General features: G+C 47.1%; 1 protein-coding gene across 9 annotated transcripts in view; it reads left to right on the top strand.

Annotated features, from left to right (window-relative positions):
• The window catches only part of TFAP2B (transcription factor AP-2 beta), a 53,391-nt gene that overhangs the window by 25,189 nt on the left and 15,132 nt on the right, over nucleotides 1–13,070 (top strand). For 6 of the 9 annotated variants that reach the window (XM_006275165.3, XM_019491334.2, XM_059728677.1 and 3 more), the window contains 2 exons: nucleotides 2,805–2,946; nucleotides 6,110–6,460. In XM_006275165.3, the coding sequence (XP_006275227.1) occupies nucleotides 2,805–2,946; nucleotides 6,110–6,410 (443 nt within the window). In that variant the 3' untranslated portion in view covers nucleotides 6,411–6,460. Of the gene's footprint in view, nucleotides 1–2,804; nucleotides 2,947–6,109; nucleotides 6,461–7,708; nucleotides 11,651–13,070 lie in introns of those variants that run through there. The other 3 variants (XM_059728667.1, XM_059728670.1, XM_059728659.1) reach the window with 2 other exon arrangements.

Below are 13,070 nucleotides of genomic sequence, written 5' to 3'. Positions count from 1 at the left end.
TCACCTATTAAAATGAATCAACGTCATTCAGGTACTTTGATGCTCTGCTATCGTGCTGGATGGTGGCTTTTTTCCGATTCTCATTTGGTTAAGATGCATGTGCATTTATTCTGGGTTGTTTTTTTTTTTTTTTCTTTTCTCCAGAAGCCTTCATGAATACAGTGGGTCTAATTATGAATTCAGTTTATCTGTGTTAAACCTACACACACAGAGGAGAGTAAATAGACTAATAAAATCGTAGACATTTAGGGGTGGAAGGGACCTCAGGAGGTCACATCTAGTCCAACCCCTTGCTCAAAGCAGGGCCAGCCCCAACTAGATCATCCCAGACACGGCTTTGTCCTGCTGGGTCTTCAACACCTCCAAGCATGGAAATCCACCTCCTCTCGGAGTACATGGACTCTTTAAAAAATAAAACCACTTCATATGTAGTATCCTTTCTACATATGCAAGCACACAAACAGGTGTGCTATGGATTCAGTTGGAAACGCTGCTGATATAGTTGTGGTTGGGGATATCGACGTGTACACACGTGCAATCCAAAGCACAACTAGGTTTCCTGCGGTAGAAGCGAGCACTAGGGGCACCGTGCAGCGTCTAGGGGTGGTTCAACATGATGGGAAATGCCTGTCTCCACCCTGAGCAGTGTTGCAGGTCGCGTTGTGCAGTGGGGGTGCGCATATCCACGAGTCACGAGATGCTAAGACCTGGCCCACTGCACGCAGAGGTGCGTGCAAATGCTTCTCTGTCTTGCAAACCGGGCAAGTCTCTGTGTCCCTCTCTTCTGATTGACTTACAAATCAACAATTTACCTTGCCAGCTTCCCCTGCTCATGTTGGGAAGCCGCCCCTGCTCCAGGTTTCTCTCGCTTCCAGACAACAGTCAGGATTTTTTTTTTTTTTTTTAAGATGTTGCCTCTAGCATCAATGTTCCCTTCATCTTTGGTCGGGATCAGCGCAGGGCAGGGCGGGCGATGGCCCTGTCCATCACCCAGCGGTGGGGCAGAGTAGGCCAGTGGGACTGGGGCACTGGGCTGGCAGTTTGATTAGGCGGCTGGGTGATATGGAGAAGGCTTCCCACCCCTCTCCTCTCCTCCCCATCCCTTTCCTTTTTTTTTTTTTTTTCCTTTTGTGACGTTTTCAAGTCAGTCCTGATCGTTAAAAATAATGTGGCACTGGAATGATTAGACAGATCTGTTTTGCGTGTTAGAAATCTTCCCTCTGGCCCCTCAGGCCGTGCTTTATTCTAGAGGGGCTGAGCTGTAACATTATGGAATCCCCCTAGAGTCTGGGCTTTTTTTTCCCCACCCCTTCCCCTCCTTTCTTCAGCTACTGTGTCTTCTTCTTCGTGTGGTATAAAGTACATCAATGGGAGTTTGATGACATGAACCTCTGGAGGGGAGAAACCTGAAACCAGGCAGGCAAAGGAAGTGACAATGAGCATTAAGAGTCGAAATAATTATTATTTTTCATATGAAAGGGTTCCCATTCATCAGTCCCCTTTTTTTTTCTTTTTTTTTCTTTTCCTTTTTTAGTGGGGAAGGGACAGAGCCGAGAGTTTCTGTTGCATGATAATCGGATCAGATGGAGAAGCAACAGTTTTCATTGGAGAATATGCACTTGTCTCTTGTATTTGACAGGAGTTGGATTCAACAATGATTATAATGTTTAGTTCTTATATACACGTGTGTGTGTACCTGTGCGTGTGTGTGTGTGTAACTTATGATGTATCTATATAACGTAAGTACCTACATACTTGCATCACAGTATGCACAGGGTATGCACATATATACAAGTGCATCACACACACACACCTACCAATGTAAAATAATTATATATGTGTGTATATATATATGTATGTGTGTGTATATGTGTGTGTATCTCTATATATACACATATATGGATATATATGTATATGTATATATACATACCTACCAGGTGTATTATAATACGTATCTATATCTACATCTATATATAGAAATCATGATTATAATGATGTAATTGTAGATAGGTACAATGTATAGACATGAGAATGTGTGTGTGTATGTATAGGCGCACGTATATACTTGTATATATGGAGGTGGACTATACCTATGTACACTTGTCTGCTTTATTTTATAAGAGGTGGATACAATTTTGATTATAATGTCTAGTTCTTATATACATGTGTATGTGTGTGTATATTATATTATATATATTATATAATTATAATAATAATTATATACATATTATATAATATACAATTATACATACATGCATACATCTACCTGGGTAGAATTATATATATAAGCTAACTTTTGGGGTCATTTCCTGGTATGTTGAAGTATAGATGAGTTCTCTACTTCACTAAAACGGAGTCCTTTAGCTGTCAGTGCTCCTCTCGCTCTTCCCCCACATCCTCGAAAGCCTATGTGAGCCTCTATACAGCCTTCTTGCACCCCTTTGCCCAGAGCCAGATCCTCAGCAAGTGTCAATCGCTGCAGCTTCACGGAAGTCAGGAAAACCAGGGCCATTGACACCAGCGGACCGTCAGGCCCGTAAAGGGCCCCTTCCATTGCAAAGCAGAGTGGGGAGAAGGAGCAAGAAATACAATATTGGATCCTGCTTTCCTTGAACAGCTCTCCCTCCTTGCCTTCAGCCCAGAGGAGCTGGTGTCCAGCAAGCGTGACTGGTTGAGCTGTGGGACGTAACCTGGAGCATGTTTCACTGGACCCTGGGTCGAGCTGGCTTCATTTCCCCGCTGCCTGGCTCACCAGCTCACCCGCCGGCCTCTGCTGACCGCAGGGCTTTCTGCTTTCTCCCCAGGTGAAGCGGTTCATTTAGCTCGGGACTTTGGGTACATCTGCGAAACGGAGTTCCCGGCCAAAGCGGTGTCTGAGTACCTGAACAGACAGCACACGGACCCCAGCGATCTCCACTCCAGGAAAAACATGCTGCTTGCTACGAAGTGAGTAGAGGGCAAGAGCGCAGGGTTAGGGTTAGGGTTGGAGCTGGGAGGTTGCAGGGCACTGGGGAAAGGCAGGCACCTCGGAGCCACTGAGAGGAAGCCAGTGCTTCTTCCAGCGCGGGCCTGAGGCTTCCTGCGGTGCCTGGTGCGGGGCTGCGCTCGCACGGAGCGTGGGAACCGAGCGGGCAGCTGTGCTCGTCTGCCCGCGTGCGCTGGGCGCCCCTCCTGCCCCATCCCCGGGCAGTGTGTGCGCGGCCGGGCCTTTCTTTGGGTCCCTCTGGGAAGGGCCCGCGTCTTCCCTTGCTCTTGGCTCCTTGCGGGGGCTTCGCAGTAGGCATCCGCGGTGCAGCCCGGGGGTCCCTGTCTATGGAGGAGTGTGTGGGCCTCGTCGCCAGTGCCTCTGAAGCCATAGGGGAAATTCAGACTGACTTCAGTGGGACCAGCATGCAGCCAGTCAGCCATCTCTCCACCTACCTGCCCATCCACCCACACACCTACCTAGCCACCTACCCACACACCCATCGATTCACTCACCTACCTACCCACCCACCCATGCACCAACCTACCTACCCATTCATCCACCTACCTACCAAACTCACACATCCACCCACCTACCTACCTACCTACAAACCCATCCATCCATCCACCTACCTACCTACGTACCTACCTGCCCACCTGCCTACCTGCCCACCTATCTTTCCATCCAATCACCTCCTGTATACCAATCCAGCCACCCGTTGATTTACCTATCCATCCATCCATCCATCTAGCTATGTACCGACTGACCAACCTACCTACCAATCTACCTACCCACACATCCATCCGTCCACCCATCTACCTATCTACACACCCACCTATTCACCTACCTACCTATGCACCCATCCAGCTATCCACCTACCTACCTACCCACCCACCCGTCCATCCACCTATCTACTTACTTACCCACACACCCACCCATCCATCCACCTACCTACCTACCTACCTATGCACCCATCCAGCTATCCACCTACCTACCTACCCACCCACTTGCCCATCTACCTACCTACTCACCCTCCCACACACCCATCCGTCCACCTGCTCACCTATCCACCTGCCTGCCTGCCTGCCTGCCTACCTACCTACCTACCCACCTACCCATCTATCCTTCCACCTCCCTACCTATGTCCCTCTGCCTTTCTGCCTCTCTATCCACTGCCCAGCTCAGCCCTTCTCCGGATGGAAAACGCGCTCCTTCCCTCTCGGTCTACAGGCCCAGATCAGACCACGGCCCCGCTCCGACACGTGTGTAGCAGGAGCCGCGTCCGCGGGGAGGGTCCCGCGGGTCCCCGCGCCGCCTGCCCGCCCCGCGGAGCCTTGGTTCCGCGCGGCGCGGCCAGGACGAGCGCTGCATTGCCAGGGTCTGGAGATGGAGGGCTGAAAAATCATTTGCTCAAATTTGTCCAGATGTTTTCTCAGCCGTGATTGGAATTGGATTGCCCTCTTCCTCGGGGTCAAGGAAATATGAATGTCCCAGCTCTTTAATTGCTCCCAGACCCCGCTTGGCTCTTTGAAGCCTGAAAGCGGCTCGCTCGATCCTGTTTGCTCTCCCCGTGCAAAGTTGTCTCCCTGGCTCTTCCTTCATGGATGAGACAGGCTCAGATCCCGAGCTCTTCAGGAGCCCGCACTCTTCACTCACCTCCCTGGTCTCGGGGCAGATCAGGTGTATATGACCAAAGGACATCCAGCCCCCATGTTGTCCTTGGCTCAAGCACACCTGGTGACCGGAGGGGTTAAGCTAGGCAAACTGGCTCATTACCACGGGGTAGGTTCAATTCTTCCCCGGGGTGGCCAAAAGAAAGGCTTAAAAATAGCATCTAAATAGCTGAGCCACTGCTCGCAGTAAGGTGCCTCCTGCTAGAAAGGGGGTGACTCCTTGGCTCTCCTCCTCCCACACCAAGGGAGAAGGGCACTGGTGCCTCTGTTCACTGCCAAGGGCAAAGGCTGCCACAGCCCTGCTGAGCAGCCCTTCCTCTTTGCCTGCGGGGCATGGTGAGATGCCTTGTTGACTGGCACAGGTAGCCCATGGGAGGGCCCATTGGCTTTTAATAAAACAGGTGGTAGGATGAGAGTAGCAAGCCAGCTGCCACAGCTCCGTGAGGGATGTGGGGAGCCAGTGGATGGCAGCTGCTACTTGTTTTCTTGCATCTCTCCTTGGATGGGGAAAGGGGAAGGAAATAGGCAATCTCTGTCCTGCATGGAGAAACGCCACACTGTTAACCCTTTGCCAGGAGTGGAGCCTGGGGAGGAGATGACAGAGGGGGTGGACTTCACCCCCTGAGCACCAGAGAGGGTGTTCAGTGCTCCCTGAAAAGCCAGGCATGTCAAATCGTCCACCACCAGCCCTCCTTGGTTTACAGCATGGTGTGTGTCCCCCCGCCCCTTGCTGCTCACAGCCTTTCAGGAGGCAGGAGGAGTTCAGCAGCCTTGAACTCCTATCACAGTCAGCAAGGGAGTCACTGGGAGAAGGGGGTAATACTCGTCCAAGTGCCCTCACAGGACAGGCAGGGGAGAAAATAAACCCTGAGGTCAATGAGCCAGGATCCAGGCCCAGAGAGCAATGTCTGTCTGCATCTCTAGCCTTCTCCAGTGCCATGTAGGTAATAAGTAGCTTTAAAAATATATATATTATTTATTTTTTAAAACCCTGCTGCTAAGTGCATTTTCAGAAGCATCTTTCTGGTCCAGAGAGTTTTCCCTCTAGGACAGACAGGCATTTAGGGAACGAGGCGCACTTCTCTCTGCGGGTCACATACCAACATCGCACACAGAGACTTGTTCAGTCAAGAACCCGGGCTTGTGTTTCTAATTCAAATTACACTCTGCCCTGAAGCATGGAAAGGCTGCCCTAGGTCACCTAGTCCATCAGCCCCATCGGGCTTGCCCTGCACCTCAGTTTATTGCTCTGTAAAATGGCATTCCTGGAGGGCAAGGAGAGGCCCCCGGTCTCAGCCAATCCAAGAGGAGCGGCTGAAAGTCCCGTCCAATCAAGGGGACTAGGGGCAGGGTCTCAACCAATCAATGCCCTTATAGGACAGGCAGAGCACTCTATAGGAAGTGCAAGAGCTTTGAGAAGTGATTGTGACCAGGCTGGGCTTTCTCTCTCCTTCTTCTCTCCTCCTTGCAGGCAACTTTGTAAAGAATTTACAGATCTCTTGGCCCAGGACAGGACGCCCATTGGTAACAGCAGGCCCACCCCTATTTTGGAACCAGGCATTCAGAGCTGCTTGACTCACTTCAGCCTCATCACCCATGGCTTTGGGGCTCCAGCCATCTGCGCTGCCCTCACAGCCCTCCAAAACTACCTGACTGAAGCTCTCAAAGGCATGGACAAGATGTTCTTGAACAACAACACTGCTAACAGGCACACATCTGGGGAAGGACCAGGTAGTAAAACTGGAGACAAGGAAGAGAAACACAGAAAATGAGGAAAAAAAAAAAGTAAAATAAAGAGGAAAAAAAAAAAGAAAAAATTAAATACATAAAAAAGAAAACAAAAGAGAGAATCTTTTCAAACAAACAAACCCGGTTTAATTTTAAGCTTTAAAAGATTGGATTGGGATTTGGAAGAAAATATATTAGGTAGGACAATAATAATAATAATAGTAGAGACGATAATTTAAGATCAGAGGCGCACAATGGAGCAAGAACAATGGCTCAATGTCTCTTGCAAGGAACATTTGAAGACAACCGCCAGGATTTTTCCACTTCTGTTTTCTCTCGTTTTTTTAACGATTTGTGGGGTGGGGGGGTGGGGACGATCATGATAATAAAAGCAAGAGATGAATAACTTATTGGAAGATATCCGAGAAACCTCTTTAATTTTTTTAAAAAAAAATTTGGTGTCAGTGCTTTGATTTTTTTTTTTTTTTTTTTGCTTTGGATGAGATGCACGGTCTGTCTTTTTTTTTTTTTTTTAATCAATCAATCAATCGATCAATCAAACAACGGCTTGTGTCTGCAATAGGAAAAAACAAACCCAGAACAAAACCTTCCAGTGATGTTATCTGGGAGTGTTCCCCCATAATCCCTTGATTCCCAGCTCTTCCCCCTTTTTATCTTGGCGCTCTGGATCTGTCTAGACTAGGGAAGGAGATGGGGTGAGACGCAAAGACCAGCTAATGGGATTGTAAAGGTATTTAACCGTGTCTACATTAACGGCAGTGTCTACATTAATTACGTTACCGTGGGTATTTCTAATCGTGTTAGTTCAGTCGAGTTACCGACACCGTTACGAAATCCCTGGTCTAGACAGACCCTCTTTTGAGATGACCAGTTTTTACAGGCTTCTGCATATGTGCGGGTGTGTACATCTATGCATATGTGCATATCTCATATATAAAAAGATTAAAATGCTTGATATGCCTCTATGCATATGGCCATGCACGCACCATTTGGTTCTTAGCTTCGGTGGTACAACTGCATTGGCTGTAAGGGAGCCGTATTTCCAATGTGGGGTGCCAGATTGAAAAACAAGGTGTTATTGCTGTCTAAGGATCCTAATTTTCTGTTCAAATTTTCCTAATAATGTCTACAAAGGTTTCTATTCCCAGTAAAGCCAATGTCCCTACCTTTAATTTGTTCTAACACTGCGTGTGGGAGAGATCTGCCCTCCCCCCCGCCCCCCTCCCTCTCCAACAACTGTTAGCAACAAAAATTGAGTTATATGAGTATGTAATTCTTTCTCAGGAGTATGCACTATTTTATTTTCTTCTGTTTCCTAAAGCTTTGCCCGCTTGGCTTATGAGCTTCTTCAAAGAGGACTAGATCTCCCTACACAATATATCAGGTACAGAGAAAAACATCCACAATTATGATACTTTTCTATATATAATATATATAATATATATATATATTTGTGTATATATTTCAAGTCAAAGCTGGTTGTTTCAGGATTCTGGAGGTGCACTTCTTTAAAGAAGCTCAAAGGGAATAATGTGAACAAGATAAAACTGAACTGAAATCGAGGTGTCATGTTATACGGGGGAAAATGCAGTTTGGTCGAAGGGTTGTGGTGCAAACGCTTGCTCAGGCGCTGGCATTTGCTGCACGAAGGGCGTTGCTAAATGCAATTAATGGTGTGAGTGTTGGCATGGGCTGGTTTGCAAGGGAGTGCCAGGATTATGGAAAGATGTTCCTCTCCTGCCAGGTATGAAGGATGTTTTGTGGCTGTCGGGTTTAGAACAAATTCAGCAAGAGAGGACACTCCTCCCGCCCCACTTATCTCCAAATAAGTTGTTTGGCAGTAATTTGGTTATTGCAGGGTGTGATATGAATAAGCTCTGTTGTTTTTTTTTTTTTAATGCTTTTCGTTTGGTTTTTGGTGGGGAGAGGGATGCATGGTAAAATCACGCAACAGTTCAGGTCTTGGACACTGTGTTTGTTCGTTAGCGCGGGGGGGGGGTTTCATGCATCCCCAAACCTTGTCCCTGCTCCCGTCCTGGCTCCACTGAAGTGAACAGCCCAAGTCCCAGTGACTGCACCGGGGCAGGGTTTCAATGCATGCCAGGCACACTTGAGAGAGGAGAAAGGAAATACCCGAGAGGTGGGGTTTCCTTTGGACAGGAAATGGCATTGAGGGCAAAAGGATCGCCCTCCAGTCTCTCTGACCTCAACAACGTATTAAATCCAGAAAACAAGGCGCCCTCTTAGGTAAGGAAGCTAAATCCTTTTGACCTGGTTTACTCCCAAGAGTCCCTCAGCAGCCATTGAGAGTATTAGCCCAGCAGAATCTGGGCTGAATTAATCCTCCTGCCAAAGGATGTTGTTAACCCGTTCTAAAGAAGTGGTAAACTGAGGCACAGGATGTGTCAAAGCTCATGGGCTTACCAGTCAGAGGCAACACGACAGCCCAGCATACCCAATAGGTTCAGCAGTCTCCCTAAGGTCGTCTGTTGGTTCCCAGCAGCTGGGACCAAATCTTTCATTTCACTGGGACTGTTCTGGTCAGGAAAACCAGCCGGATTTAGTCCTGGACAACCTCGCCCAGTCCCTGGGCAAGCCAAGTGCCCCCAGTCCCCTTCCCTCCAACATCTGTCATATGAGATTCAAACGTTGAATAAAAATGCATCCCAGTGACATGGCTTTAAGGGCATTTCTTCTGTCTAGTTGGAGACAGTTCTGTTTCTTGAGTACAGCAGAGCTTGGCCCGTAGAAACCGCACACACCGTGAGCGAGTATAGCTAGAAAAACCTCAAGCCTTCAAGCAACCGAAGCGGGTTTATGGAAAGGTGTGTGGCTAGTGCTGCTACTTCTGTTGCTTCCTACTTAATATTGATGACCTACAGGATCAACACCCCCAGCTGTGCAGAGGAACAGGGAGGCACAGTCCCTGGCCCAAAGTGCTTAAGAGTTCAACTTCTGCACACACTCATGCACACTCCCCCCGAAAGCTCTGCCAGCTCCATGGCAAAACTCCCTGGCGTTGAGTACGAGCAGGAGCAGTTTCACAGATTCAAACCCCAGGAAACTCCACGGGAGTCTTTTCATTGACTTGGCAGCTTTGAATTAGTCCCTCGGTAGGTTTATCTACGGGGTGAAGGGAAAGCCTGGGAGCAGCAGCCTGCCCTCCCTGCTCTGGCAAAGAAAAATCCCCTGGATTTCAGTGGGAGAGTTCCCTAGCCCAGCAATGAGGGACAGCTCTCGACCTGCCTGGACATTTCTAAATTGCAAAAACATGGCATGGATTTGAAACCTAATTGATTTCCCCATAATCTAATATTTGGCGACTGGTAGCAGGCATCCATTACTGATTATTATTAACTTTGTTGAACAATCTCTCCCCGTAAATACATAATTCAGCCTCCTGCTCTCAAAGTATGGCTAAAGTATAACTTAATTGCAAGGCATTATCCAGTCTTTTTGCACTTCCCCAGACTACTTTTGTTGGCTGGGCACCTTTGACGTTTATCTGATAATTGAGTTATTAAAAGATTGGGTTTCTTCGGGATCATAAATCAATAAACAGGAGGATTAACGTGACAGCTTTGCTTTTAACTCAAGGGAAATGTTTAAGGAGAGACCTCGAAAAGTTTGTTTTCAAACCAAACAGGTGGGTTGCTGTAATTTTGATTTCACTTCACATGATTTGAAAATATAATCAGATATAGATGAGCGGCTCAAGTGAAGCCTGTAGCTTCTCTGCTTGTCATTTCCCCAAAATTATTGGGGTAATAACACGCTTTTCTGCTTGCTATGACCCTAAAATGCAAAGGAAACAAGAAGCCAGTATATTTGTCCTAAGTTATGCCTGGGGAATCTTTAAGGATGAAAAATGGGGTTGTAATGAAGATGGTCCCACATCATGCCAGTAAAAGTTTCCATTGAACTCAACATAGAGTTTGATTTTAAAATGAGAAGACTAAACTCCCTGACCAGAGATTAGCTAGAAGGTAATACCTACCTATGTGCCTATACTTGTTGTTTTTTTTTTTTTAAAGAAATACATTCAGAATAAATTCTATAACATAAATTCCTGGACATCGTTTGAAGTCATAAAATATCCCCAGATATTTAAAAAAGACAACGTTATTAATACATCAGCCTGGTAATCTTTTCTAAACGGTTTCCCTTAAAGTATTAGTTTTCACCTTTTAAGCTTACACTGAAAGAAACCAAAAATCCTCACTTTGACACACTCATGCTCACGACAGCCTGACACCAACGTGGCCAGATCTATATTTTAAAAAAGCAATTTTCTGTTACCTTGTGATCCAGCAAAAGACCCTTTCCGATTAAACCTACGAAAGGGACACACACATGGCTGGAATTTTCTTACCTAAAAGGTAAAAAGCAACGATTAAAAACCCTCACTTAGATGGGACTGAAGAGCCTGAATATTGTGTGCCAAATAAAGCTAGCAAAATAAATAGCTGTAAAAAAAAACAAAACAAAACAAAAGAAAGACAAAAAAAAAGAAAGAAAAAGAAAATAAAAACAGAAGTGGTGAAAATTTACACCATCTTCCTGTCTATGCCAAAACTGATTCCTCTTCACCACCTCCTCTTGAATAGTCTTACCATGCAGTGAGAAATATCAGTTAGTCGACTCTTCCTAAGAAGAAATGCGGAGAGGCATTCAATGTTGAGTTTGTATATATTTATTTATGCTTAATTTAATGGGAATGTGTAAATATGGCGAGCAAGTAGTTTTTGGGTTATTTATCTGTGAATCTATACCTCTGTGAATGGGTGGGGGAATTTAAAAAGAAAAAAAAAGCAAAAAGAAAAAAAAAAAAAGCTTGACTCTAGATAGTATCCTATCGGAATTTTTTTTTTTTCTGTTCTTTATAGACAAGCTGTTATGGTAATGGGTAGAAATTGGTTTCTTGTCCAGTGATGACCTGATTTACATAAATAATAATAAGAATAAAAAAAAAAAGATTGTTGTGTTTTGTTGTATTTTCCTCTTCAGTTTTTTTGAATGTTGGTGCTGCTTCAATTCTGCAGACGGATTTACTTATAAACGCCAAGAAGTCTTTATTTTCCCAATCTAGGCTTTTGGGGAAATTCAGGACGTGTCTTTACATTGAAAAAAATGACAATAAATATTGCTTCTCAGAAATGTTGGCATTTGATTTCTGTCTGACTCCGAGGTGTCCATAATTTTGCCATCTTGACCTCCTCTTTCTAAACAGATTTCTAATAAACCTCATGTCATGTTACCGTGATCTTTTCTCTTTCATTTTGCCTTTCCTAGCTAGACGAAGGTGGGTTGGGGAGGGGGGTGGGATCGTTTTGCTTTTTTTTCCCATCTCCCATGCATGAGCCAGGGAAACAAAGTGTCCTGTATGATGACAAGCCTGCAAGAACAGGAAGCGTTTTGTGCTTGCACGCTTCAATTATGTATACATTTCCCCCCCTCCTACTCCACGGATACCTTGAAAGGATCCAGGGCCGTGCTCCCATAGACAGGGCAGGATTAGCTGCCGCTCCCGTGGCTGCAGCGCCGGGAGCGAACGGGAAGGAACGAGCGATTGAGCGCAGCAAATCGGGCGCGCTTCGCTTCATCCCTGAAACGGACTGCGAAACGGAGTCACACCGGAGTGACGCGGGATCTACCCGCGCAAGGGAGGGGCAGGGTTTTTGGATCGGGATCTTGCCCAGCTCTGCCAGCACAGCCGTGCGTGCCCCCCCTCCCCTTCATCCCCTTTTGCTCGGAATAGACTCGCGTTTACACCACTGCGCGTCCCAGAGGGTTTCATAGTGCTTAGGGTCGGAAGGGACCTTAACAGATCATCAGGTCCGACCCCCTGCACAGGCTTAGGTCCCTTCCGAGAATGGGAGGGGTTTCTTTGGCACCAAAAGCAACCTCCCACCCCACGTTGTGACTGCACGGATAGAAATGAGCGAAGAGATCAGGATCCGTCCCCCCCTCCAAGTGCTGCTTGAACAGACTCAGCCAAACAAGGGCTGCAGTCAACTGTGACCTACTTTTAGTGACGAGGAGAGAGGCTAAAAGTGGGCGAAATGCAAGGAGCTGAAAGGCCCCCAGGCAGCCCATGGAGGGAAGGAGAAGTGATGCCACGGGTTGTACTGGGGACACCCCAATGACGGCAGTAAAAGCGATCCAGAAGGGTCTAGGGGAGGGTTGCAGCGATGCTGCTCCGAGATCTGTTATCTCCAACACGAGCTGTTGTAGCTGCCTGTGCCAAGGGCTGGTGGAGCTCCAGAGAGGCCTGGTGGGGTGGGAGAAGGAAAGTGGGGTCCTGATCTCCAGAAAGGGGGCAAAAGTGGTGTAGAGTAACTCATGATCTCTGCAGAAATGGAGGGGTGGGCTCTGGGAAAAGCCCCATAAAACTTCCCCAGTAGACCCATGGCAAGCAGTGGGGGGGAGGGAGGGGAGGGGAGGGGGGCTGTAACTTCGTGCAGAACTCAGGATCGGGCCCTGCAGTATGCCTCCCCACCCCAAATGAAAACCTCCCTCCCTGGTGTCTATGGGCTCACCAGCTGGTGGGGGGTTTCAATAGCAGGGAAGGGGCATGCATAGCACGAGAACATTGCATTTTCCCATTGGCTTCCATCCAGCCTCTGCTAGCCCGGCTGTCTGTCTGGTTTAAAAAAAAAAAAAAAGAAACACCCCAAAAATAA

This window comes from Alligator mississippiensis, chromosome 1, assembly GCF_030867095.1.
Source record: "Alligator mississippiensis isolate rAllMis1 chromosome 1, rAllMis1, whole genome shotgun sequence".
Taxonomy (NCBI): domain Eukaryota; kingdom Metazoa; phylum Chordata; order Crocodylia; family Alligatoridae; genus Alligator; species Alligator mississippiensis.
The sequence above is the reverse complement of the archived record's forward strand: the minus strand, read 5'-3'. Positions and strand labels throughout refer to the sequence as shown.